At 30.4% G+C, this 25088-nt stretch overlaps 2 protein-coding genes across 2 annotated transcripts in view; one reads left to right on the top strand and one right to left on the bottom strand.

Moving 5' to 3' along the window:
• LOC105196179 (LHFPL tetraspan subfamily member 2a protein) overlaps nucleotides 1–16653 on the bottom strand; it is a 110315-nt gene extending 93662 nt beyond the window's left edge. The window contains exons 1-2 of the mRNA XM_011161967.3: nucleotides 15899–16653; nucleotides 13991–14034 (exon numbers count right to left, since the gene is read on the bottom strand). The gene's annotated coding sequence lies outside the window, so the exon portion shown is untranslated. The remainder of the gene's footprint in view (nucleotides 1–13990; nucleotides 14035–15898) is intronic.
• On the top strand, nucleotides 1337–23555 carry LOC105196189 (G-protein coupled receptor Mth). The gene is made up of 10 exons (XM_039453596.1): nucleotides 1337–1854; nucleotides 2215–2950; nucleotides 5369–5716; nucleotides 7487–7784; nucleotides 8815–9037; nucleotides 9890–10110; nucleotides 10184–10262; nucleotides 19249–19427; nucleotides 20075–20252; nucleotides 22125–23555. The coding sequence occupies exons 2-10, from the start codon at nucleotides 2684–2686 to the stop codon at nucleotides 22345–22347; spliced, it is 2016 nt and encodes a 671-aa protein (XP_039309530.1). The 5' UTR covers nucleotides 1337–1854; nucleotides 2215–2683; the 3' UTR covers nucleotides 22348–23555.
• Nucleotides 23556–25088: the final 1533 nt, after the last annotated feature.

Here is a 25088-nt window from a genome sequence, read left to right as displayed (position 1 = left end):
TTTAATATGTTGAGAACTGTAGGAAAAATATTTTTTCGTACACAGAACTCTTCGAAAAAGTCCAGCACCTCACCTATATGTGCGGAAAATCGGCTTTTTCGGGATTTATTAATTTTTTGTTAATTAACTAATATCGGAATCGCCCGGAACTCTTCGGCACGCGCTTCAATATGTTGAGAACTGTAGAAAAAATATTTTTTCGTACACAGAACTCTTCGAAAAAGTCCAGCACCTCACCTATATGTGCGGAAAATCGACTTTTTCGGGTGTTATTAATTTTTTGTTAATTAACTAATATCGGAATCGCCCGGAACTCTTCGGAACGCGCTTCAATATGTTTAGAACTGTAGGAAAAATATTTTTTCGTACACAGAACTCTTCGAAAAAGTCCAGCACCTCACCTATATGTGCGGAAAATCGACTTTTTCGGGTGTTATTAATTTTTTGTTAATTAACTAATATCGGAATCGCCCGGAACTCTTCGGAACGCGCTTCAATATGTTTAGAACTGTAGGAAAAATATTTTTTCGTACACAGAACTCTTCGAAAAAGTCCAGCACCTCACCTATATGTGCGGAAAATCGACTTTTTCGGGTGTTATTAATTTTTTGTTAATTAATTAATATCGGAATCGCCCGGAACTCTTCGGAACGCGCTTCAATATCTTTAGAACTGTAGGAAAAATATTTTTTTGTACACGGAACTCTATTTTATAATATTATAACATTAATGTTTTATAAAAAAAAAATAAAAAAAAAATAAAAAAACTATGTTAAACGCTGTAACTCTTTCTAGAACTCATCTAGAACTATAGATCTTTTAAAATCCTACAAGAATTCGGTCTGGAAAATGTCGTAGGACAAAGTGAGGTGCTGCGTGAACCTGGCACCTCACTTTGTCCTATGCGTTTTTTTCGCTTTAAAGGCCAGAACTATTTGTTTTATCTATCAGGAACTGTAGAACTATTGAAAATAAACTCAGAACTGTCAATGTTTAGTGATTTTCCACCAAATGATGTGCCAGCTTCACACACACATGATTATCACATCACGTGTGCAAGATCGTGTGCATTATCATATTGCTATCACGCATTACGGAAGCACACACGAGGCATTATTATGTTATCACGCGAGATGAGAATACATTTTGCATTTAAGATATATTACCACAAAGTATAAAAAAAAACAGATGGAGGAATACTTTTTAAAAATTAAAAGAAATTTTAAGAAATATTTTTTCACGTATTTTCAGCAATTGAGACGCTTATCGTTCGCACGCCTGAGACAATCATGCGTACGAGAGATGTGTCGCAAATAAAAATACATCTGCGTGCGTTATGAGGATCACGCGCATGCGAATACTAGTAAGCGCGCATATTGCGATCATTGTGCAGGCACTTTGTTATCTGGAGAACTTATAAATAGCTTATGAAATTCTGAGTTGTTCTTTTTTTAATTCTGTAAGATGAAAGAGTGGGGAAGGGACAGATTTTCAAGAATCAATTAACTGGTGTTATGCTGAGGCGTTAAAATAGAAAGAGCTCTCAATTCGTTTTCTCGCTGTGATCTATTCGCTTGTATCATATCAAGTAGCGCATGTAAACAGTGTGAACAAATGCCAAAGAATAATTACACTAATAGCGACATATTCTCAGGGGGGGCAATGGTGTAAAATCAATAAAATGAGCATGTTGTTGATTTTTTATAAAGACACACATACAAAGAAAATGATTATTTAATTGAGTGCATAAATAACTCGTTGGTTAACATCACTCGAGAAAGATGAGATAATTAGTGAATAAGGAGAGAATTGGGTGAGCAGCATTACAATTTTTCAAACAAACACTAGGAACAAGTAAGTTATTTGATTAGTTAATTACTAATTTTTATTGCGATACGTTAAATAGATTCTTTAATTTTTTACAAATAAACGAAATAAATAATTTAAACACATGGAGAGATGTATATGTAAAGATTTGGCTTCTAAAATTTTATAATTTAAAAATATTTAAGAACAATCTCTTTGCTTAAAAGAAAAATTAATGTTGAAAATAAATATTGATTTTAGTTTTAACATTTTAATAATTGCGTATTACATAATAATAATTTAATATTTAGTATATATTGTATAACCCGATTTAAAATTGTAATAACATGAATTTCTGCTCAGCATGATTTGAATGGAAACGTAATAATTCAAGTTATTATTAAACAGATAGCAACTATTTCTGTCCGGGTGAATATCAGAAAAAAGAAACATCAAAATACAAAGAAACAGAATCGAGAACAAGGAAGCATTAACGTTGTGCATAAAACTTGCAAATCGTCATAAAAAGGATTTAAATAATTAATGAAATGGATTTAAATATGATCTAAAAATATAAGTGTAGCAAGGAAAGTCTGAAAAAAATTTTTTCTGAAGAAAAGTAAAAAGGGCTGTATGTGTTACTCATCGATAAGTAAATTATATTTTTACTAAAATTAAGTATACGTAGAGAAAAACGGAATTAAAGTATAAACTAGAGCAGCAGCTTTGAAATGTAACTGCAAAGTGATCGAAATAATAATCAGGAAATATCAATTAAGAACGTGAAATTGAATTCAGATAAGCGATAATAACACAGAAAGCAATAATAATAAAAAAATATAGTTTGCGTTGAATGAACAAATAGTTTTACACAACTATGTCTATGACAAAATTTGCTTTGCTCGGCCTGGTATTATTTTTGACAAGAGCATCATTGGAATGGCAGCTGACGAAATGTTGCCCACCAGGACAGATCTATGTAAACAATTCTACCAAATGTATTTCAAAACCGAGTTACGCGATAGAGGTTTATGTTCACTATTGGAACACTACTACAGAGCTTCAAGAAATTCCTCAATGCGACAAATCTGAAGATGTTATGACAACACCACTCGACGATCTCGAATCCAACACTATTTTAGAGGTAAATTGAATTTAAATTAATCTTGTTTATCTTTAAGATCGCGAAGTCATGATTGACAAGATAGAAGACAAATTTAATAAGAAATGTAAAAAGAGTAATAAAAAAAGTATAAAAGAGTATAAAAAGAAACGTATTTTTAATAAAAAATATAATAAAAATTTATAATAAAAATAATACAAAACAGACTATACAATATTTTTTAATAAAGCATTTTTTATTATAGTTATAAAAGAACCGCTTTTTTCAAATCGCTGGAAAAAACCAGAAAAATTCCAATTTGTTTCTAAAAAATTGCTGTTTTTGCTATGTAAATGACATGCTACCTAATTTTACAATATTATTGAAGACATCTTGTATAAGTGCTAGAATTAATATTAAGCTAATTTTTATATTTTATATTTGAAATAATGTACAGCACTTGAGATTTAATAATTATCATAATTATTAAACAAATTGTTCTAAGAACAAATATAAATCTAGCAAGTAGTTTAAAGTTTAATTTAAATTAATATTTATATTTATTTGAAGATTTTTTTAGAATATTAGCAATTATCAAGAAGCATATACGTTTTATTTCATTTAAAAAATACATTAATTGTTTTTATTTAATTTTGTAATTTGCTTTTTGTTTCCCTCGTATTTATATTATCATAAATAAAAAGAAAAACTTTAAAGACAGAAACTTAAAGACAGAATCTAACATTAGTTTAACATTATACGGATCGTTTTCTAATTATTTTTTATTAACACAGATTTTTAACTCTAGTTCGCCATATCCTGATCCGGTGAAATTCTGAAGTGTAATCTCGTTTTACTTCTTCCTGTATATTGTTATAAATTTAATTATTTTAAATCATTCTCTCTGCTATTATTTTATGAGAATAAAATTTAGACTATGTATTTTTTAATTTTTACAATACAAGCTTTAAAATATTAATTAGAATAAAAGTGACAAAATGAAAAATCGAGCTGTCTCATGAATAGAAATATATGGCAAACTACGGACTAGAATATACGTGATGAGCTAGAGTTAAGAAATCATATCATAAAACAAATAATTTTGATACTGATAAAGGTACCACCATAGTATAACACTTTTTAAATTTTTTCAATGAATTTTTTTACTCCTGAGAAAAAAAACCGAAAAAATCCGCAAAAAAATTAGAAAAAAAACAGATTTTTTCCCAAGCCTTTAAAACTATATTTTTTATATATCTTAAATTTACTTTAAACTTCATTTTTATCGTTAAATTAAAAAACTCAATACTTTAATTTTGACTGAAAATATATAAAAAAGATAGAAAAGAACATATTTTAATAAAAATGTAAAACGAAAAATAATTTAACATAGAACAGAAACTTATGATATACAAAGCAATTGATATAAATTCTTTTTCAACGTAACACTTTTCATTTGTCTTCAATTTTATCTGCATTCCAAAATTTATTGCAAGTACTGAAAATCTAGTTCACGTTACATTTCCTATAGATTTTCAGTATTCTGAGTGAATAACGGAACGCACCCTTGATTGTCTATATCTTTTTCGTTAAAGTATAAGACCGCAGTATATTAATATCATGTGAAAGAAAAGTCAAATTTCAATTCAATAAAAAAGTAAAAAAAAGAAACATATTTTTAACAGAATGCATAATGAAAATTTATGATAAAACATAATAAAACGGAAAACAACCTTTTACAATTAAATAATTGTTTTCTATCTATTTCAATAATTTATCTATTTTAATTATGTAAATAATAATATTCATCTTTGTTTAGATATATATCTATTTCTAATTCAACCATTCCTGCAAATATTAACCACTCTGTAATAAGTTGGAGTCATAGTTTATATTATACTCTTATTTTCTTGGAAAAAAATGCGGTCACCCAATGTGAATATATTGCAAGATACAATTTTATGCTAATATTTTTTACCTTTAATTATAAAAAAAACAATAATTCTTTCTATTTTGCTAATTCTCAAGCATTGAATCCACAATTCTTAAAATTATTAAGTCACTCTTTGGTACTATTTATAGCTTTTATTACATTTTTACAAAAATAAATGTAACTTATAATAAAATAAATAAAAATTTATTCAGAATAAAATATGTCAATTTTTTTAAAGAACTTATACATATAACGAAAAGATTTTTCTTTTGATATTTAGCTTCCTTAAAAAATGATAAGAAAGTTATTACATGCTTACTTGATTCGTTTTTATATCCATTTACATCATTTAAAAAAAATAGTAAGCTTAGAAGTTCCTCTCATACTATTTTTAACTGTTATTATCTGTGATACAATTAAAATATTACTATCCTAAAACGATACTTAACAATTATTTAAATAATATTTAATACAGCATTGTTAAAAATAAATGGCTCTTGTTTAGCAACTGAACAAATTGTTTATAGGTACCAACTTGCCTTGAAACACGTCTCGAGCTAACAGGAGAAAACACCATAATAATTGTTCAATGTCAATCAAACAAAGATCAACAAGTGAAAGCAATTAACACAACCTTTCCGCAGCTCTCACACGTCAGAAAATGTTGCTTTGGCGATTCAATATTTGACAGCGGCACAAAGACATGTGTGACCCGGTTAAACGAGTCACAGAGTCTTGAAACATTTTTGTTAAATAAATCGACTGACACAGAAAGTGTGGTGATAGCCACTCAGGGCCCACCTAAATGCAAAGGACCAATCGTTAACTATGAAGTTAACGAACACGATATCTTCCTACGAAATAATACATATTGGGTGAGTAAAGAATTAGAACTTTTAAGAAAATTTTCGAAACTTCTTACTGTTGCATATACATATGACTATTATTTTAAGTATGTAACTCGATAATTTAATTTTTACAAGTAAGTTAACAATAAATAAAGGAAACAGAATTTTAGTTTTACACAAGATTTTATTGCATAATATTGTTTCTGATATTCCTTACCTTTATTTTTATGCATCAATAGAATCTACAGAGATAGATTAATTAATGAATCAAGTACTCCCCTTAGTATGCAAGTAGCCCAATACTATAGCAAAGAAATTTAATGCATTTAGCACAAGCTGTTTAATTGATTGAAGGCATTTTTTGGTATCACATATAACTAATATTTAGTTAATATATAAAAGTATATCTTTACTTTTTTATTTCATAGAAGCTTTTTATTATATAAAAAAATTTGATTGTTATTACAAAATGCTAAAACTAAACAGATTTCGTTGAGGGGATTAAATTTTTTTCTAGTGCATTAAAGATATAGAGAAAGGATCTAATTTTCTATTCTCGATGCTCTTTTGTTTTACATTACTTCCAGATCTGGAGATAAAAATTCAGTTCTCCTATTTTTCGAGAACATTATGTATAATTTTTTGATAGATGTTACATAGCTGTTACATGTCACAGATATAGCATAGTCTTTTTTGCAACGGAAATTTTGTAAATATGTATTTTATGTATAGGAATTTACCCAGTTATTTAACTAAGCAAAATCACATAAATCTGTAATTGCTTTTAATACTGGCAACTTGCCTATATTTGAATTTAACGATTTCGAATATACCAAAGTAACACTAAATTGACCATGTATATACTTAAGCATTTTTTACATTTTCCGGGTTGGCGGAACTTATTGTTAGATGCTATGGTAACATTAGTAATATAAATTGACTTATCAATTTAGTTTTATGATATTACTTATTCTGATTCAATCTAAAAGTTGTGTTTAAAATCGAAAACGGCGCACAGTTCGAAAGAATCATAATTACATGCAAAACCAAGGAATATTAGCATCAAGGAATTTCAGCGTCAGGATCTTGTTGTGTCCGTATATAATAAGCCTCTCTTGTTTTTAATTGTATTATATACAGAACTCAATCTAGTTTCAATTGTTAATGGCCTAGTTTACACCGAGCACTTGATACTTATACTAACTAGTAATTTTCTATTAAATTATCTTAATTTCCGCAATGAATTTAAAGCCTAGTATATTAGGATACAATATGAATCAAGATAAATAATTAAATATACGTATTATGTACACATTTGCACGCATCGTCGAAAATAAAATAATTTAATAGAAAGTTACTTGCTAGTACACGTATCAAGTGTTCGTAAACTAAGACAATTAAATGTATATATGCATTGCCAGTTAGAAAGCAATATAAAGTTATCTCACGTTAACAGCTTTGTGTAATCTTATAAATTTTGTGGCAATATAACAGAAACAGTACCAATTTTGATGATGATGATTTTAATTAATGTTACCAACAAGTTGTTGGCAAGTTGTTACTTAAAGTTGTCACATAGTAAAGGTATCAATTTGTCAACATATGCGGATTCAGTTGCCATAGTTCTGACAACAGTACATGTTATGATTGCGTGTAATATACCAATAATAAAATAGACACATTTTACTATGTAGGATCGTTTATAAAAGCACTCATATCTTCTGGAATAGAAGCATTATTATCTTCTGAATGTGTCGATATAAATTAAAACATTAGATGAATCAAATAACTTAACAGGTGATGGTTCCAACTTTCAAAAATAATATCAAAGAGCAACCAGTTACTGAAGATAATGCCTGTCTTGAAATGACGTCGGAGTTTGCATCTAAACAAAGATTGATAGTCCGTGTCTGCAGAGACCTGGAATTCTGCGACACAAACACCTGCATCAGAAAATGTTGCCCCGAAGATGAGTATTTTTACAACGGCTACGGTTGCGAAAAACGTCCTATGCCTAATGAGCCAGGAGAATTTTATAAAGCCTTTGCGAATGCCGTCAATCAAACAAATTCGTTCACTTTTAACACGACTAAAGGTAAGATTTCTAATCAGAGTTATCAAACGTTAAATTTTTATTACTATTACGGGAAAATTTTTGAGAAGATAAAAATATAGATTCTTTTTCTTTTTATAAAAATATAGATAATTGTTTCTTTATAAATTTTTTTACCTTCGTAAAAAGTTTTACTTGATAATAACAAAACTTAAAGAACAATGTTAAAAAAGGACGTTTTTTGCCCATTAATGCAAACGTAAAAGCATAGTGAATCTTACAGATTTCGATCTGTTGAACAAGATAGTACTATTCCCTGATATAAAAAACCCGATAGAGAACGATAGAATCCAGGTTAAGAAACCTGATTCAAAACAATAGAATTCTATTATTTTGAATCAGGTTTCTTGTTTTAGACTCTATCGTTTCCTATCGGTTTTTTTTTTCAAAATTAGTTTTCATTAAAAATGTGGAGAACATTGTTATTTTTTAGGTTAAAGTCCTAATCTTTACCTTCTCCGATTTTTAATATGAGTGAGTAATGTATGATTTTCAATACAAATAAATAATGTAGGATTTTCAATACGAGTTATTTCATGTGAAAGTTAATATACTAATATTGAACAAAAATCTAACAAATAAGAAAAATTTGAAATAAAAGATACAAAATGACGAACGTCATTTGGTCTTTTTTTTTGCTGTCGTCAATTGTAATTTTATATAATTGATAAGTATTGTAAAATCTTTACTTGTAAATAAATAAGATTATTTGGTATGGTTATAGAAATGCCATTATGGAAATAAGGTCAAAATCCATAAGATTTATTATGTTTTTTACTTTTCATTAATGGATAAAAAAATGACCTTAATTTGGAGAAAAATCTTTCAAACTAGCAATCCTGCATCTATACGTATTTAAACGCTTTTATTGCTTTCTAAGAAAAGTTTATACTTTTATCTTTCTTATATTGCTGTTATTACTAAATCCATTGACAATAAATACTTGCTAGTTGTCGACGTTAATCCTACCCACAGAGAAACGAAATTAATTTAATTTCTTTTAATTTCTTAGATTACGGAGTTTTGATTCGGCTTCCATGTCATAAAATATCCTATTTCAATAATTCAAAAAAATGGGAAGAACATGTGTTACTGACATCAAATGGACATGTTTTTCTCCGAAATGATGATATAAATAACATGCACTGTTTCGACATCATTTATGATGAATTCGACAACTTTCGTTTTGATTTGATTATCTGTTCCAGAAACCTGTTATTTGAGACTCATAGAAGGTACATTATTTCTATTATCTTCAGCTATAAAATGTATTATGCGATGACTACGTATATAATAATCATTTGTGTACTTTTAGCAGATGCTTTTCTATTACTATAGTTTTATTTTTGTCTATATAATCTTGATAGAAATGACTAAATAGAGAGATTATATTAATATGAGAATAATTAATGCTTTCTGATATCGGAAATTTTGTTCCAGAATAGTACGAATTTTTGTTAAATTTTTAGTAAATAAAATTGAATGCATTATATTAAACTTTCAATAACGAGAGAGAGAGAGAGAGATGCTAGAACATTACTACGCATTCAAGCTCTTGTCTCTCTCACAGCAAATTTTTATTAATTTAATAAAATTTGATAGAATTTTTTTTTAAAGACGAAATTTGGTAAATTTAATTTATTTGAATTTTACGATGTCAAACAATCGTAGCATGTCGAGTATTATGTAATTATATCGTAAATATATTTGAATATTCAAAAACTGTAAATGTTTTATTCACGCGGCGCAAGAAGAAGCATTATATCAATATCTGTGAAATTAATGAAAATAACATTACATCAATTTTACAAATCTTAGATAAACGTATCGCACATATACAGGATGTCTCAGAAATCAGGAAACCAACCGAAAGGTGATACGTCGCGCTGAATTTGCCGCACCGCCCGTACACAGCAAAATCAAATGTATTATTTTAGCTAAAGTTTCATTGTTAATATCGCAAAATGATATAAAACTTTTTTGCTTTTTTCGATCGCTTCTACGTCCCCAAAACGGCTGGTTCTCCATTTTTAGGACACATTGTATATCCTATAAAATATAAAACTAAACACATATTTCTCGTTTAGAGCTGACTGGTGGTTCGCCGTATTGTTCATCAATTGTGTATGTCTGTGTCTGACCTTGTTAGTGTATGCGTATCTACCAAATCTACAGAATCTTCATGGCAAAATGGTCATCATGTGCTATGTGAGCAACCTCTTGTTAGACTTCATCTTCACATTTATCAATGATTGGTATTACAAAGTCGCGTCTGAGAAACTAAGTAGCACACTGTGCAAATCTTTAGGTTTGTACACAAATGTGTTAAGAAATATTCATATGCAAATAACATTAAAAAAATATTAAAAATGTTTTTCTAGCTTACATCGTACACTTTTTTAGTCTATCGACGCATTTCTGGCTTAATGTCATGTGCTTTGACATGTGGCGGACCTTGGTGTAAGTCATATTATGCATTGGGTCAAATAAGATAAGAATAATCAAAAATTAGATAAATGAGGAGAACAATTATTTTATCGGGCAGAAAATCAATAATTGTCTCTCTTTGATAATTAATAAATAAATTAATCAGTTTTTTTTTTAATTTTAATACATTTAGTAAAGTTTATCGTACAAAACTATCTTCTCATTTATCTCAATGGTATCTCAATTATCTCATTAATCTTTTACAAACTGTTTTATTACTTTTATTGGTGTTTTGTGGTTCTACTAATTCTCTTACTTGTACGGTTGATTTTATTTCGATAGAACATTTATTAAATTATGACAAAGTTTCAATAACAATTATCTGCAATTGTACAAATATATATTTACAAAAATATTAAGACGCAAAAGTATTAATTTTTCATAAAATATTAATAACTATTTGTAAAAATATTTCTTACATAATATTTCAACAAAATTATAATAATATGGCAAATCATATTGTGATATTGCAATCATCAAATATTTAAAAGTAAATTTTGAAAAAAGATTGTTTAACGTGTAGATAACAAAACGTGTCTAATGAAGAGAACTCGCATAATGCGGATTACCAATTTTAATAGAACTTGTTTTATGGTACGTAGTATTCATTCACACTTTTACTGCAAGCAGTCTAATATTTTTAAATTGTTATATATAATTTTTAAACCGTTTTTAATTATTTAATATAAAATGTTATTTTTTTAAATAATCAAGAAACTTAAAAATGCTCTTCCGTTAGATATTAATTGAATTATTTTGCATAAACACAAAAAATATATTTGCAATAAAAATTTACAATTTATAGAAACACTACTTTGATATTCTTAAAACAGTCATTGTAAATTTTTATTGCAAATATATTTTTTGTGTTCCTGAAGAATTTTAATTTAATTAATAATAGAAGTACATTTTTAACTTTTCTGATGTTAAAAAAAAATTACATTTTATATTAAATAATTAAAAACGGTTAAAAAATGATGTATAACAATTTAAAATAAAAAAATAAGATTTAAATAAAAAGAAAAGTTTTATCCGCGGGAATTAAACCTGGAAGTGTAGCAATCTACGTCCTAACGCCTCACGCTAGGCCGCTGACTCGACAAACGCTCTTCTGTAACGATACTATAAAGGCTGGAAATATTTAATCGTTATTTTCTCGAAAATGCCTAATATCCGCAATAAACTGCTTTACTACAGTAAAAGTGTGAGTGAATACCTCACTCATAAAATTTTATTAAAATTGGTGATCCTCATTACGCGAGTTTCCCTTGTAAGTGAAGTAGTGAAATCGCATAAATCTGTGATTGCTTATGATGCTAACAACTTCCCGTATATTTGTCTTCAGCGATTTTCAATATATAGACATAGAAGCAACATGCAGGTAACAAAGAATACAGGATAACCCGAACTACTTCCATGATCACTCGTGAGGAAATAACAGGAAAAACGATAAATTAAGATAATCTCTCATAAGTTGGCAGGACCAAATCAGCAGAATTGAATGCGATTTATCAGAAAATTTAGTACTTATTTTGTACCCAAAAAAATAACTTTATACCCCGTGCCATTTACGAAAAAATCATAGTGCTGCTAACTTCATATTAAGATAGCAGGACCAAATATATATATATATATATATATATATATATATATATATATATATATATGACGTATATAGTTAGCGCTATAAGTTAGCGCTAAATTTGTACCAAAAAAAAAAAAAATAAAAATATTTCCATTAACCCTTTAAAACAATCTCTATTTCGTAATAAGACATTTCGCTTTAGATTTTTTTTAGAATTTAATTAATCAAATTGAATTAAATTTATCTTTTTATTTACTACCAATTATGTATTGTTTCGTACCATTAGAGGAAATTTTGTACCCCGTGTTATTTCAAACAATCGTGGTCCTGCCAAAATGAAATAAACATAACTAAATCAAAATTATTAGAAAATGATAAACAATGATTAGTACAGAATATGTACTAATTTGTACCACCCAAAAAACTTGAAAATATTACTATTAATCCCTTAAAACAACCCCTACTTTGTAATAAGACATTTCTCTTTCGATTTTTTCAAAATTTAATTAATCAAATTAAACTAAATTTATCTATTTATTTACTATCGATTATGTACTATTTCGTACCACCAGAGAGGATTTTGTTCCATGTGTTATTTAAAAAAAAATCGTGGTCCTGCCAATACGAAATAAACATAACTAAATCAAAATGATTAAAAAATGATAAATGATGGCAATTTTCATTAGTACTCAATTTGTACTAATTTGTATCACCTCAAAAACTTGAAAATATTTCCATTAACTCCTTAAAACAACCTCTACTTCGTAATAAGACATTTCTATATAATTATTTGAATCTATATTTAATTATCCAAAATACATGCTGACATCCGCTCAAATGGTGATTAAAGAGACACTATCGTTTCAAAGACTAAAAAGAAAAAGTATCTTAATGAATTTTTATAGTACATAATCGGTAGTAAATAAAAAGATAAATTAAGTTCAATTTTATTAATTAAATTCTATTAATTAAATTCTGAAAAAATCGAATAAGAAATGTCCTATTACGAAGTAGGGGTTGTTTTAAGGGGATGATAGAAATATTAATTTTTTTGTGTAGTACAAAATAGTACAAATTCAGCACTAACTATATACGTCATATTTTTTATTTATATATTTTTTGGTCTTGCTAGCTGCTTAATGAAGTTGGCAACGCCACGATTTTTTCGTAAATGGCACGGTATACAAAAATATTTCTTTTGTTGTATAAAATAGTACAAAATAAGTACTAAATTTTTTGATAAGTCGCATTCGATTCTACTGATTTGGTCCTGCCAACTTATGAAAGGTATCAATTTGCCGATACCAGCCAACTGCTATAATATATGTAATGTTCAAAAACAAAAAATAAAAAAACAAAATCGAGCTGAAAATCAATATTTTCCAAACTATCGAAGCCAATAATAGATCGATACGCGTGTACGTTATAATATGCTTCAGAACGTAAAATGTATACGATACTATTGAACAATTTTGACTTTTTATAATTCAGAATTTATTACACATTGACAGATATTTTGGTTGTAGAATATTCGACTTTAACTAATCTTTAGAATATATATTATTATACAATTACTGTGATATGCACTGTGCACATACAAATCATAAAAAAAATTTGTGAAAGATATTTTTTTCCTACATTTTCATATATATCTTATAAAATAAATTTATTATAAGTACGCGTATGTATTTTCTGTGTTTTATTACTTTTCAAGTTTGTTCATTTTGATAAAGAATCTTGAATCGTAGACATTAAAAAAATATGCAAACTTTCAGATATTTTTCAATAATTTGCAAAAACTCTGGTATCTTTAATAATAAAACTTTTACATACAAATTTTGTTTGTATCTATATTTCCCTGTTATTTCTTTCTCTGAATTTTTTTGTTCAATAATCCATTATTGTTAATAAAAAAAATTTAGTATTGGTTTTAATCTATAGCCATATATTTCATAGATCTGATAAATTTGTGATATATTTATTTATAATGTTCTTTTTCAATTACTTGATTCCGTCTGAATATTTTTTATTTTATATATACATGTTACATAAATCTACAATAAAAATTTTTCAAAGAATCATTACTTATAAATTGAAGAAAATTTATAAAACTCACCGAACCGATGTGCAGCAGCGGAGTAGTAACACAGCTACATTCATCTGTAAAATGCATATAAATCCAAATTATAAATCCAAATTATAATATATTATTTAGAACGTGTGCAGTTTTAGGAAATGACCCGTCTTAGAAAAATAGTCATAAACAAATTAATTTTAAAGAGATTTTTCATCTTCTTCTAAGTGAATTTCTTGATCATCTTTTTCCTGAGGGGGAAACCGCTGAGGGCAGTAGGTGTATCGACTGTAGAAATTATTAGGCAAAAATTACTGGGCATTACGTAAAATTTTGGGTATTATTAGGCGGTGGTGTACACAATTTTGATCAGCGGTTTCTCCCTCGCTTTTTCTCAAGATTATTTTTTTAAACTTTACAGGTAAATCAGGTTTCTAATGTTACCCAGAAGGTGTGTGCAAAAAAATGACCCCTCTTGAAAAACAAGTTATGAAACAATTCACTCAGAAGAAAACAAGAAGTCTCTCTTCAAAATTAATTTGTTTATAACATCTTTTCTAAGTGGGATAATTTTTCGAAACTTTGCATACACCTTCTGGGTAACATTAGACAGATTCTTGTAAAATTTAAAAAAATAACACCTTTTAAAAAAGAAGTTGTAAAAAAATTTAGTTAGAAGAAAACGAGAAATTTCTCTCTCCAAAATTAATTTATCTATAATATCTTTTTTAAGTGGAATTATTTTTTAATACATTGCATACACCTTCTGGGTAACAATGGGAAGATACTTGTAAAGTTTAAAAAATAACCCTTCTTGGAAAACACGTTACAAAAAAATTCACTTAAAAGAAGATGAGAAGTCTCTCTCTCCAAAATTAATTTGTTTATAACATCTTTTCTAAGTGGGATAATTTTTCGAAACTTTGCATACACCTTCTGGGTAACATTAGAAAGATTCTTGTAAAATTTAAAAAAATAACCCCTTTTAAAAAAGAAGTTGTGAAAAAATTCAGTTAGAAGAAAATGAGAAATTTCTCTCTTCAAAATTAATTTATTCATAACATCTTTTCTAAGTGAAAGTATTTCTTAATACATTGCATACACCTTCTGGGTAACATTGGGAAGATACTTGTAAAGTTTAAAAAAATAACCTCTCTTGAAAAACAAGTTATGAAAAAATTTACTTAGAAGACGAGAAGTCTCTCTCTTCAAAATTAATTTGTTTATAACATTTTTTCTAAGCGGGATTTTTTCTTAATACTTTGCATACACCTTCTAAGTAACATTGGGAAAATACCTGTAAAGTTTAAAAAAATTACCCCTTTAAAAAAAAAAGTTGTGAAAAAATTTAGAAAAAAACAATAAATTTCTTTCTCCAAAATTAATTTATCTATAATATCTTTTTTAAGTGGAATTATTTTTTAATACATTGCATACACCTTCTGGATAACAATGGGAAGATACTTGTAAAGTTTAAAACATAACCCCTCTTGGAAAACAAGTTATAAAAAAATTCACTTAGAAAAAAATAAGAAGTCTCTCTCTCCAAAATTAATTTGTTTATAACATCTTTTCTAAGTAGGATTTTTTCTTAATACTTTGCATACATCTTCTAAGTAACGTTAGAAAGATACTGTAAAGTTTAAAAAAATAATCCCTCTTAGAAAACAAAGTTATGAAAAAATTCACTCAAAAGATGAGAAATTTCTCTTTTCAACATTAATTTGTTTATAATGCTATTTCCAAGAGGTTATTTTTTTTTAATTTCCTAATGTTACCCAAGTGTGTGTTACCAACGTGGTTAAATTTTTTTCCGGAATTTCAAGCATTTATATATTTAACTTAAATGCATAAATGTTTGAAACAAAGAAATTTAATCAAATTGACAAAATTTAGTCAAGCTTATAATTTTTTTTTAAGTACGAGTAATCTATAAATAATTTTACTTACCCACAGGGTTGTTCCGCCGAAGCCCGATACTCCTCCCGAGCCTCTGCCTCCTCCCAGATCCCGTCAATGGGGCACAACACAAAACTCGCAATTCTCGCGAACGAAAGATCAATTACGATCATGTGCTAATTATCACAGCAACGCGCGACATTTTGTTAACGGAACTACCGACGAAGCGACATCATTACGTAGCGAAAGGAACACACGATCGCACGATCGTTACGATCTAAGTCGATAGCGTGAAAAAGATCTAACGCACGCGTAGCCATCTCAGGGCGATGGCTATTTCGTACGAATATTCACGGCACTGTTGTACAGTGCACACAAAAACACTTTACATGTAAGGAGAATCGGACACGAAACGACCGAACGTACGTAGCGAACGAACGACGTAGCGAAATAAACACAGCGCTCCCTCGCGGTAACCTTTACTCGCCTTCGTCGCCCGGCGCACGGCAGAGAGTCAACACACAATTATTTCACTCCGTATCATCGTACATAATTCGCGAACTATAACTGTTAGATACACGCAGAGCTGGAGCGGTTCGCATTCACCGAAATGCGTAGCGTGACGCCCAGTGACGCCGCCGCCTTCGCCGCTGCCGGCCCGTCGACTGCTGCCCGTCGTCGCTCGTCACCCGTCGTTCGCCGAAATGCGCATATCGCGACGACTCATCGCACGATTGTCGCATGTGTGCCCGAATCGGTTTCATCTCGTTTCGTTGCGGTAGATAGATCCGCAGAAAACTCGATTCTCGATTCCGACACACGTGCGACAATTGTGCGAAGGGGAGTCGTCGCGATATGCGTATTTCGACGGACGACGGGTGACGAGCGACGACGGGCCAGCAGTCGACGGGGCAGCAGCCGATGGGCCGGCAGCGACGCGGTGGCGGTGACGTCACAACTACGCTATGCATTTCGGTGGATGCAGATCGTTCTAGTTCCAATCTCGCCGCGTGTCTATCACAGCTACAGTAGAGTACCTCTAGTAAGAGGTACTCTAAGCTACAGGTCGCGAGTGTTATGTACATACGGTGATACGGAGTGAAATGATTGAGTGTTGACTCTCCGCCGTGGGCCTGGCGACGAAGGCGAGTGAAGGTTACCGCGAGAGAGCGCCGTGTTTATTTTGCTACGTCGTTCATTCGCTACGTACGTCGGTCGTTTCGTGCCCGATTCTCCTTACATGTACAATGTTTTTGTGTCCATCGTACATCAGTGTCGTGAATATTCGTACGAAATAGCCATCGCCCTGAGATGGCTACGCGCGGGTTAGATCTTTTTCACACTTCTTGCGGGGATGGCGTCATGGCGAGAAGATGGCGTTGTCGAGCCTCTCTCGCCGCGAACTCTGTCCGTTGCTACGTTCACGCAGTTCGTACGAGGGCGTTCTTGTTCTTGCGGGACGGTGTAAAAGTGATTCAGCGAATAACCGCGTGCTTCGTCCAACTAACGCATCGCGCACCAGCTCGAGTGTTATCATTATCATTTTCGTGTGCGACAGTAAATGCTTCGATGGAATATCGATTTGTTAGATCATAATCTCGTGCGATCGTGTGTCCCTTTCGCTACGTGATGATGTCGCTTCGTCGGCAGTTCCGTTAACAAAATGTCGCGCGTTGCTGTGATAATTAGCACGCGATCGTAATTGATCTTTCGTTTGCGAGAATCGCGAGTTTTGTGTTGTGCTTCATTGACGGGATCTGGGAGGAGGCGGAGGCTTGGGATGAGCATCAGGCTTCGGCGGAACAACCCTGTGGGTAAGTAAAATTATTTATAGATTACCCGTACTTAGAAAAAAATTATAAATTTTGTCAACTTGAGTGAATTTCTTTGTTTCAAATATTTATGTATTTAACATAAATATATAAATGCTTGAAATTGTGAAAGAAATTTAACCACCTTACACACACCTGGGTAATATATTAAGAAGTTAAAATCTATAAAGTTAAAAATATAACCTCTTGGAAAAAAACGTTATAAATAAATTAATGTTGAAGAGAGAAATTTCTCGACTTCTAAGTGAACTTTTTCATAATTTGTCTCCCAAGACGGGATATTTTTTTCCACTTTACAGGTATCTTTCCAATGTAACTCAGAATATGTATGCAAAGTATTAAGAAAAAATTCTACGTAGAAAAGATGTTATAAACAAATTAATTTTGAAGAGAGAGTCTTCTCGTCATCTTCTAAGTGAATTTTTTCATGACTTGTTTTCCAAGAGAGCTAATTTTTTTAAACTTTACAGGTATCTTCCCAATATTACCCAGAAGGTTTATGCAAAATTTTAAGAAAGAATTCCACTTAGAAAAGATGTTATAAACAAATTTATTTTGTAGAGAGAAATTTTTCATTTTTTTCTAAGTGAAATTTTTCATAACTTATTTTCCAAGAGGGGTTAATTTTTTCAATTTTATCTTTTCCAATGTTGCTCAGAAAATGTATGCAAAATATTAAGAAACAATTTCACTTAGACATGATGTCATAAACAAATTAATTTTGAAGAGAGAGACTTTTCGTCTTCTTCTAAATGAATTTTTTCAGAACTAGTTTTCCAAGCAGGGTTTTTTTTTATATTTTGTATACACTTTCTGGGTAACGTTAAGAAATGATATGTAAAATTTGAAAAAATTATTCCTCTTGAAAAAAAGGTTATAAAAAAATTCACTTAAAAGAAGATAAAAAATCTCTTCAAAATTAATTTGTTTATGACTATTTTTCTAAGACGGGTCATTTCCTAAAAATTGTGCACACACGTTCTGAATAATATATTGTAATTTGAATTTATAATTTGGATTTATGTATATATATGCATTTTACAGATGAATGTAGCTGTGTTACTACTCCGCTGCTGCACATTGGTCCGGTAAGGTTTATAAATTTTTCTTGAAAAATATAAAAGATACAAAAAAAAAGTTAATACTTTTTCTTGTATCTTTCATATTTTTTGAGATAATTAGCTGGAAATTTTTCAAATAAACACCCTGTATGTATTGCCAGTCTAATGGCAACATCAATGTTATTTTACATTGTCATCAATATCACAACATGTAATCTTATAAATTAATATGGGTACATTAATATGGCACTATTATGCATTTTGAATCAGTATCGATGATGAAGATTTCAGATGATGAAAATGAAGACTACATAAATTGCTGATAAATTTCTGGCAAGTTGTTATATCATAAAGGCATCAACTTATTAATAAATGCGGACTTTATTGCTACAATTCTGATAGTAACGCATGCTATGATTGAAAGAAACATTTCAACATTTTATATTGGCACAGTATTGTCTGACTTAATAAGATCTAATACGGTAATATTAATTTATTTTCTCCACAGAACTTTACGTGAAAATAGTACAAGCAACCGCAAGAATAGGAAAAGATTTCTGTTGTACTGTTTATATGCATGGGGCATTTCTTTCTTATTTTCAATTCTCTTGATTGTTGCTGATAACACAGATATATTGCCAGATTATTTGGAACCCAATATTGACAATTCTGTATGTTGGTTAACATGTGAGTTATTTACAATCAATAACTTTCCTGAGATGATGTAAGTCAAATTAGTCAATACTAGTAACGGAATTCTTGAAAATATTATCAACTTGTAACAAAACCTGACTTTGCGTAGTATTGGCTATTTCGTCATGCCTTCTTGATAATACTATATAATTTACACAGGAAATAGATAGATAGAAAATAGACAAACTGATTACTATATTAGTAATTGATTACTATTCAGTTAATTGATGAAATAGTAATCAGTTTATTGAAACATTATATATTCGTACTTTTTTTTTTAAGGAGCAGTCAGTACCAACGTTGAGTGAATTTGTTAGTCACTCCGGCATTACTTTAACTTAAAAGATAAAAATTAATTAATTTTATATAGAATGAATAAATTTAAATAAAATTTTATATTATATTTATATTTATTATATTTAATATTTTGCAATTTATATTTCGCAGTTTCTCCTCTTATTTACATAACTAAGCACATAAAATTAATTTTCATTAGTAAATGAATTATTAAAACAAAATTTAATTAAATAATACAAATTTCTAGAAGAACAATGTTGTCATATTAATGTTACAAATTTTTATGTATATTGTGATAATTTTAAAATAGTTTAATTAAATTTTTTTACGATTTTAATCAAAAGTTACAGACAATTGGAATTCCTACAGCGAACTAATTTTTGCTTATGGACCAGAGACGATTTTGCTAATACTCAACATAGTGTTCTTTACTCTCACATCGAAATATTATAATAATGTAAAAGCGGATATAAAAAATGCAATTACGGATCCCAGAAGCAAACTTCATTCCAATAGGAAGAGGTAAGAGCTTCTTGAGTTTTAAAACATCAATTTTCTTTTTGTTTTCAGAAGTAATTGTAAACTACAAAACGTAATAATAAATTTAGGAAGCGGTGCTCATTACTGAGGATCCGTCTGTGACTTTTTTTAGCTCATTTGATTGCTCATTGTTTGCACATTTATGCACACTTTGAATTTTTGTTTGCGCACTTCTAGTAAATAAGTTATTTAAAAAACAATTTTGGGGAGGCCAATTTCACACTAGCTCTTCAACTATGAGCAAATTAGATTCCAACAGACTTAATCGATAGATTTTTATTTGCATATTTTGAATCAAGTCGATTTTTTGTTTGCACATCTTTAATTTAAAAGTTATAAACAATTAAAACTTCGAGAATAGTAATCTGCTGTAGATGTTTAGAACATAATTATTGGGTTTAGAATAGTACTAGTCTTAGTGCCATGCAGTCACGTTAGCTTCCAGCTTGGCTTAGGGAACTGAACCGCGGCGGCGGCCTTTCTAGCTCCACACAAGGTTTTATATTTGTGGGGCCAGTTATAGCCACCGCTATCCGGAGGGACTCTAATTCCACACAGGATTTTACCCTCGGGGCACCCCGAATCCCTCCACATATTCTCCTATCCGCCAACTGGAGAGAAATTTTCTTTCAGAAATTTTCAAGCACATTATTGCTAAATTATGTTAATATATGTGAAAAAAATAAAGCATATTTAATTAGGATATTTTTTATATATACATGTATAAAATTATAGCTTTTTTATTGATTTTTACAAATGCGCATATGGAATATAGCATATGGAATAACTTTTCTGTTATCCATTTAAATAAGAATACAACTAGAAAAATGTCAATATGATATAATAATTAAGGCTTCTGACTTCTCACCGCGGTCATATTGAAATCGTGTCGTCAAAAGCGTGAAGTTGCCTGAAGTGACACGTAATTTTGTCCGGCGTGCCATTTCTAAATAAAGCCAATTTGATAAAACAGACTAATCAAATGGCTTGTAAAACACCTGTAAAAATGGATCAAGACTATTCTTTTTTCGCCTAACAGTTAGTAAATAGTCGTAAAAAGCATTTAAAGTAAAACTATTCAAGCAAGAAAACACACGGTTAAGCTAAAGTTTCCGACATGCCATTTGTAAATAAAGACAATTTGAATAAAACAGACTAATCAGATGACTTTAAAACATTTGTAAAAATGGGTCAAGACTATCCTTTTTTCGGCTAACAGTTAGTAAATAGTCGTGAAAAGCACGTACAGTGACGTCTATTTAGATAGGAAAACACATGGATAGCTATTGAAAGGAGTGAAAAATGTGCTTTTATGTATCAAATTCAAAGAAATTTTACTCGTGGCCCATTTTTACGAATTTGGTAAATACGAGACAAGTCATATTTTCACAATAAAGCACATAATAACAAAATGACACGCACGATAACATTTCATCGTCAATCTGTCATGTCTATTAGTTCTAATTTTGTCTGCGACGAAATGTCGCTATCATCAACGCGGAGTTCTTGGCTAAGGAATCAGGAGCCTTAAATTAAATTTGACAAAATTTTTATTAAAAAACAAGTATAAGTAGCAAAGTATATTTATGTTTAGTATATTTTAGCAACATCCGAAAAATAATAATCTATAGATGTTATAAAAATATCCTGAGCATATTATAGATATTATTCACATAATCTGTATAAAAATAGAATATTCGTATATTATATGTTCGTATATTATATGTTAGGATTTTATCTATATTTATGAGTAATACCTTAATATATCGTTTATTTTATTTCAAATTTTATTCCTTAAAAGGATTGTATTTATATTAGTTTTTAATCTATTGCATTTATATTATTTTTCAATAGGTTCATCATAAACATCAAGCTGTTTACCATTATGGGAATGATCTGCATTTGTCAGACAGTAAATTACTTGCTTTATAAATATTTAGGTTACAAACACTGGGCAATGCTAGTGTTTTACTACATCAACACTGTCTATGATAGTATTCAAGGTTTACTGATTTTCATTCTTTTCGTTTTGAAAAAAAGCGTGTATCAAGCAATTCGCAGACGATTGGGATTATAAGATATCAAATAAAATCAACATGCAACCTAACATGATTGTTCACTTATACGGTCAGGAAAAGTGTGATTAGTAGTATTTTTTATTTTATTTACACGACTTATTTTTTAAAAAGAAGTAGATATTTAGTCATATTAAGAATTTGAGATCGGAGAGAGAGAGAAAGAGAATAACGATAAGAAAGAGTAACAATTCAAATAGGAAAACAGATGGACTATTCCAGGAGTTAATCTGGAAGAGATGGTTCCTTGATTAGCGGTACCACAAATTGAATAGAGGAGAGAAACAAGTGCAGAGGCCCGATTGCGCATATTAACGATCGAACACGATAGCATTTTCCGATTGGACGCGATTCTGGTCGAACACGAATATCAAAATAAGTGGACAGAGGATGAGATGAAAGATTCACCAGACATTCTATGTAACCGTTGAACGGCTTTTTATTATCGAGATCAAATGATTCTCCGAGGTTTGTCCAAATGCAAGAAAGTAAATCAGCAATAAGCATCTTGACGATTGGCCCGTTATTAAGAAGTTTGGAAGTGAGAGCCGTTGGCAGCGAGCCTCGCACAAGAAGATTAAAATCCCGCAAGTGGACTTGGTCGGTCAACCAATAAATTTTACAATCCATCTCTCTCTTTGTCTCAGGACAGTACATTTTTATTGTTATTTTTTTTACACACTATTTGATGTATCAAACGCGTTAATTATAGTACGATTCTCTTAACGCATTGCCGGAGGATGAGAATAGGGTTTTTTTTTTTGTCAATAATAGAAACGTACGGTAGTAAAGATGTTGCTACGTCCGGCATTATTCAGTGGGCTAATTAAGCTTCCACCGTGAGGAACCGCTTTGACGTGGCGGTGGGGCTTATGCGTGGTATATGCGTGTGTAGCTATGTAGAGCCACACAAAAAAAAGTGTCATGTCCGAGAGATTAAACCTATATATTTTTATGTGTTTTGAGGCTCTGAAACTGAATATGAGCTTAGAATTGTTCCATCAGATCAAGATTTTTTTACACTCAAAAAATTGCTAAACGTTCCTTAAAATTACACACTATTAAATTCGGTAAAAAAAATCCTGACTTGATGGAGCAATTCTGAAATCAGTCAAAATATATAGAGATACATAGGTGTAGTCTCTCGGACATGACACTTTTGTATTTCTGTGTTTTTTGAGGCTCTGTAACCGAATATAACTTCAGAATTGCGCCATCAGTTCAGGATTTTTTTTACTGGGTTGAATAGTGTAATTTTAAGAAATATTGGCAATTTTTTTAGTGTAAAAAAAAATTTTGATTTGATGGAGCAATTCTGAGGTCATATTCGGTTTCAGGGCGTCAAAATACATAGGGGTACATAGATGTAGTCTCTTGAACATGACACTTTTGTTTTTTTGTGTGCCTGTGTAATTGTAAATGTAAATTGCACATCTCGATGCATTATAATTTATTGTTGAAATATAAAATCTAACAAATAATTGTCTTGATATTGTACAACACGTGATTTGTACTATATGAGCGCTTAATACAGATACTAATGTACAAGCAAAGTAAATCTAGAGGAATACGATATAGCAACCTCTCGCATGGCGTAGTCGCCAAATTGATTATACAGGGTGTCTAAAAAAGATCGTCCGTGGTCTCGTGGGTTGATAGAGCAAATCAAACTAAACCGAAGAGTATTCTACCATTTTTTAAAATTTGCAATAGTTACCGAGATAAAAATTAGTAAAGTCGGCGAATGAGCGCATACTTTTCTTATCAACAGCGCACGAAGATGGGCGCCCAGCGGTCGCCTAGACTGGTGTGAAATTAGCGCTCAACTTTATAAAAAACAAAAATGCTTAATACATATAGATTGTACTTTGTTTGTACTCATTTGTACTTTTGTTTTTGTTTGTACTTCACGGAGTAAAAAGTTATAAGGGGGTGAAAAAATGGCCAGCGCCCAACCAAAAGATTTTTAAATTTTGTTTATGCCATTCAAAAGAGCATCGTTTGTACCCGTTTGTACTTTTTTGTTTTTGTTTGTACCTTAAGGGGTTCGGAAATACAGCGCTTTTCAGTTTTACTGTATCTCCAAACCCATTGAGGTACAAACGAAAACAAAAGAGGTACAAACGGGTACAAACTATGCTCTTTCAAATGGCATAAACGAAATTTAAAAATCTGTTAGTTTGGCGCTGGCCATTTTTTCACCCCCTTATAACTTTTTAGCCCTTGAGATACAAACGAAAACAAAAGTGGTACAAACGAGTACAAATGTAGTACAATCGATATGTATTAATCATTTTTGTTTTTTATAAAGTTGGGCGCTAACTTCACACCGATGTTGCCTAGACAGTATCAGGTGGCGCCGCGAGGGAACGATGAAACGAGCAACTCAGAGCGCGAATCTTACTTCGTTGGCCGGTAGACATTGCTGCTTCTTCCTCCTCACCTCCGCCTACCACTAGTGCCACTGGCTTGGCGACCGACGGACGGTCTCCGCATGCAGTAAGTAGGTAAAATATGCGCTTATTCGCCGACTTTACTAATTATTACTTTAGTAACTGTTGCAAGTTTTGAGAAGACTTTTGGTAGAAGACTTTTCCACTCAGTTTGATTTGTTGTATCAATCCACGAGACCACGGGCAAATTTTTCCTAATTCCCTGTATATAAAAGCCGATTTTCGAGTAAAGTAGGTAATTTTTCGGTTCTTGATTCGACCAGTGCATGTATAGCAAGTGATAATTCTAC

Source organism: Solenopsis invicta, chromosome 9, assembly GCF_016802725.1.
Source record: "Solenopsis invicta isolate M01_SB chromosome 9, UNIL_Sinv_3.0, whole genome shotgun sequence".
Taxonomy (NCBI): Eukaryota; Metazoa; Arthropoda; class Insecta; order Hymenoptera; family Formicidae; genus Solenopsis; species Solenopsis invicta.
Note: the sequence above shows the minus strand (reverse complement) of the source record. Positions and strands in the feature narration are given on the sequence as shown.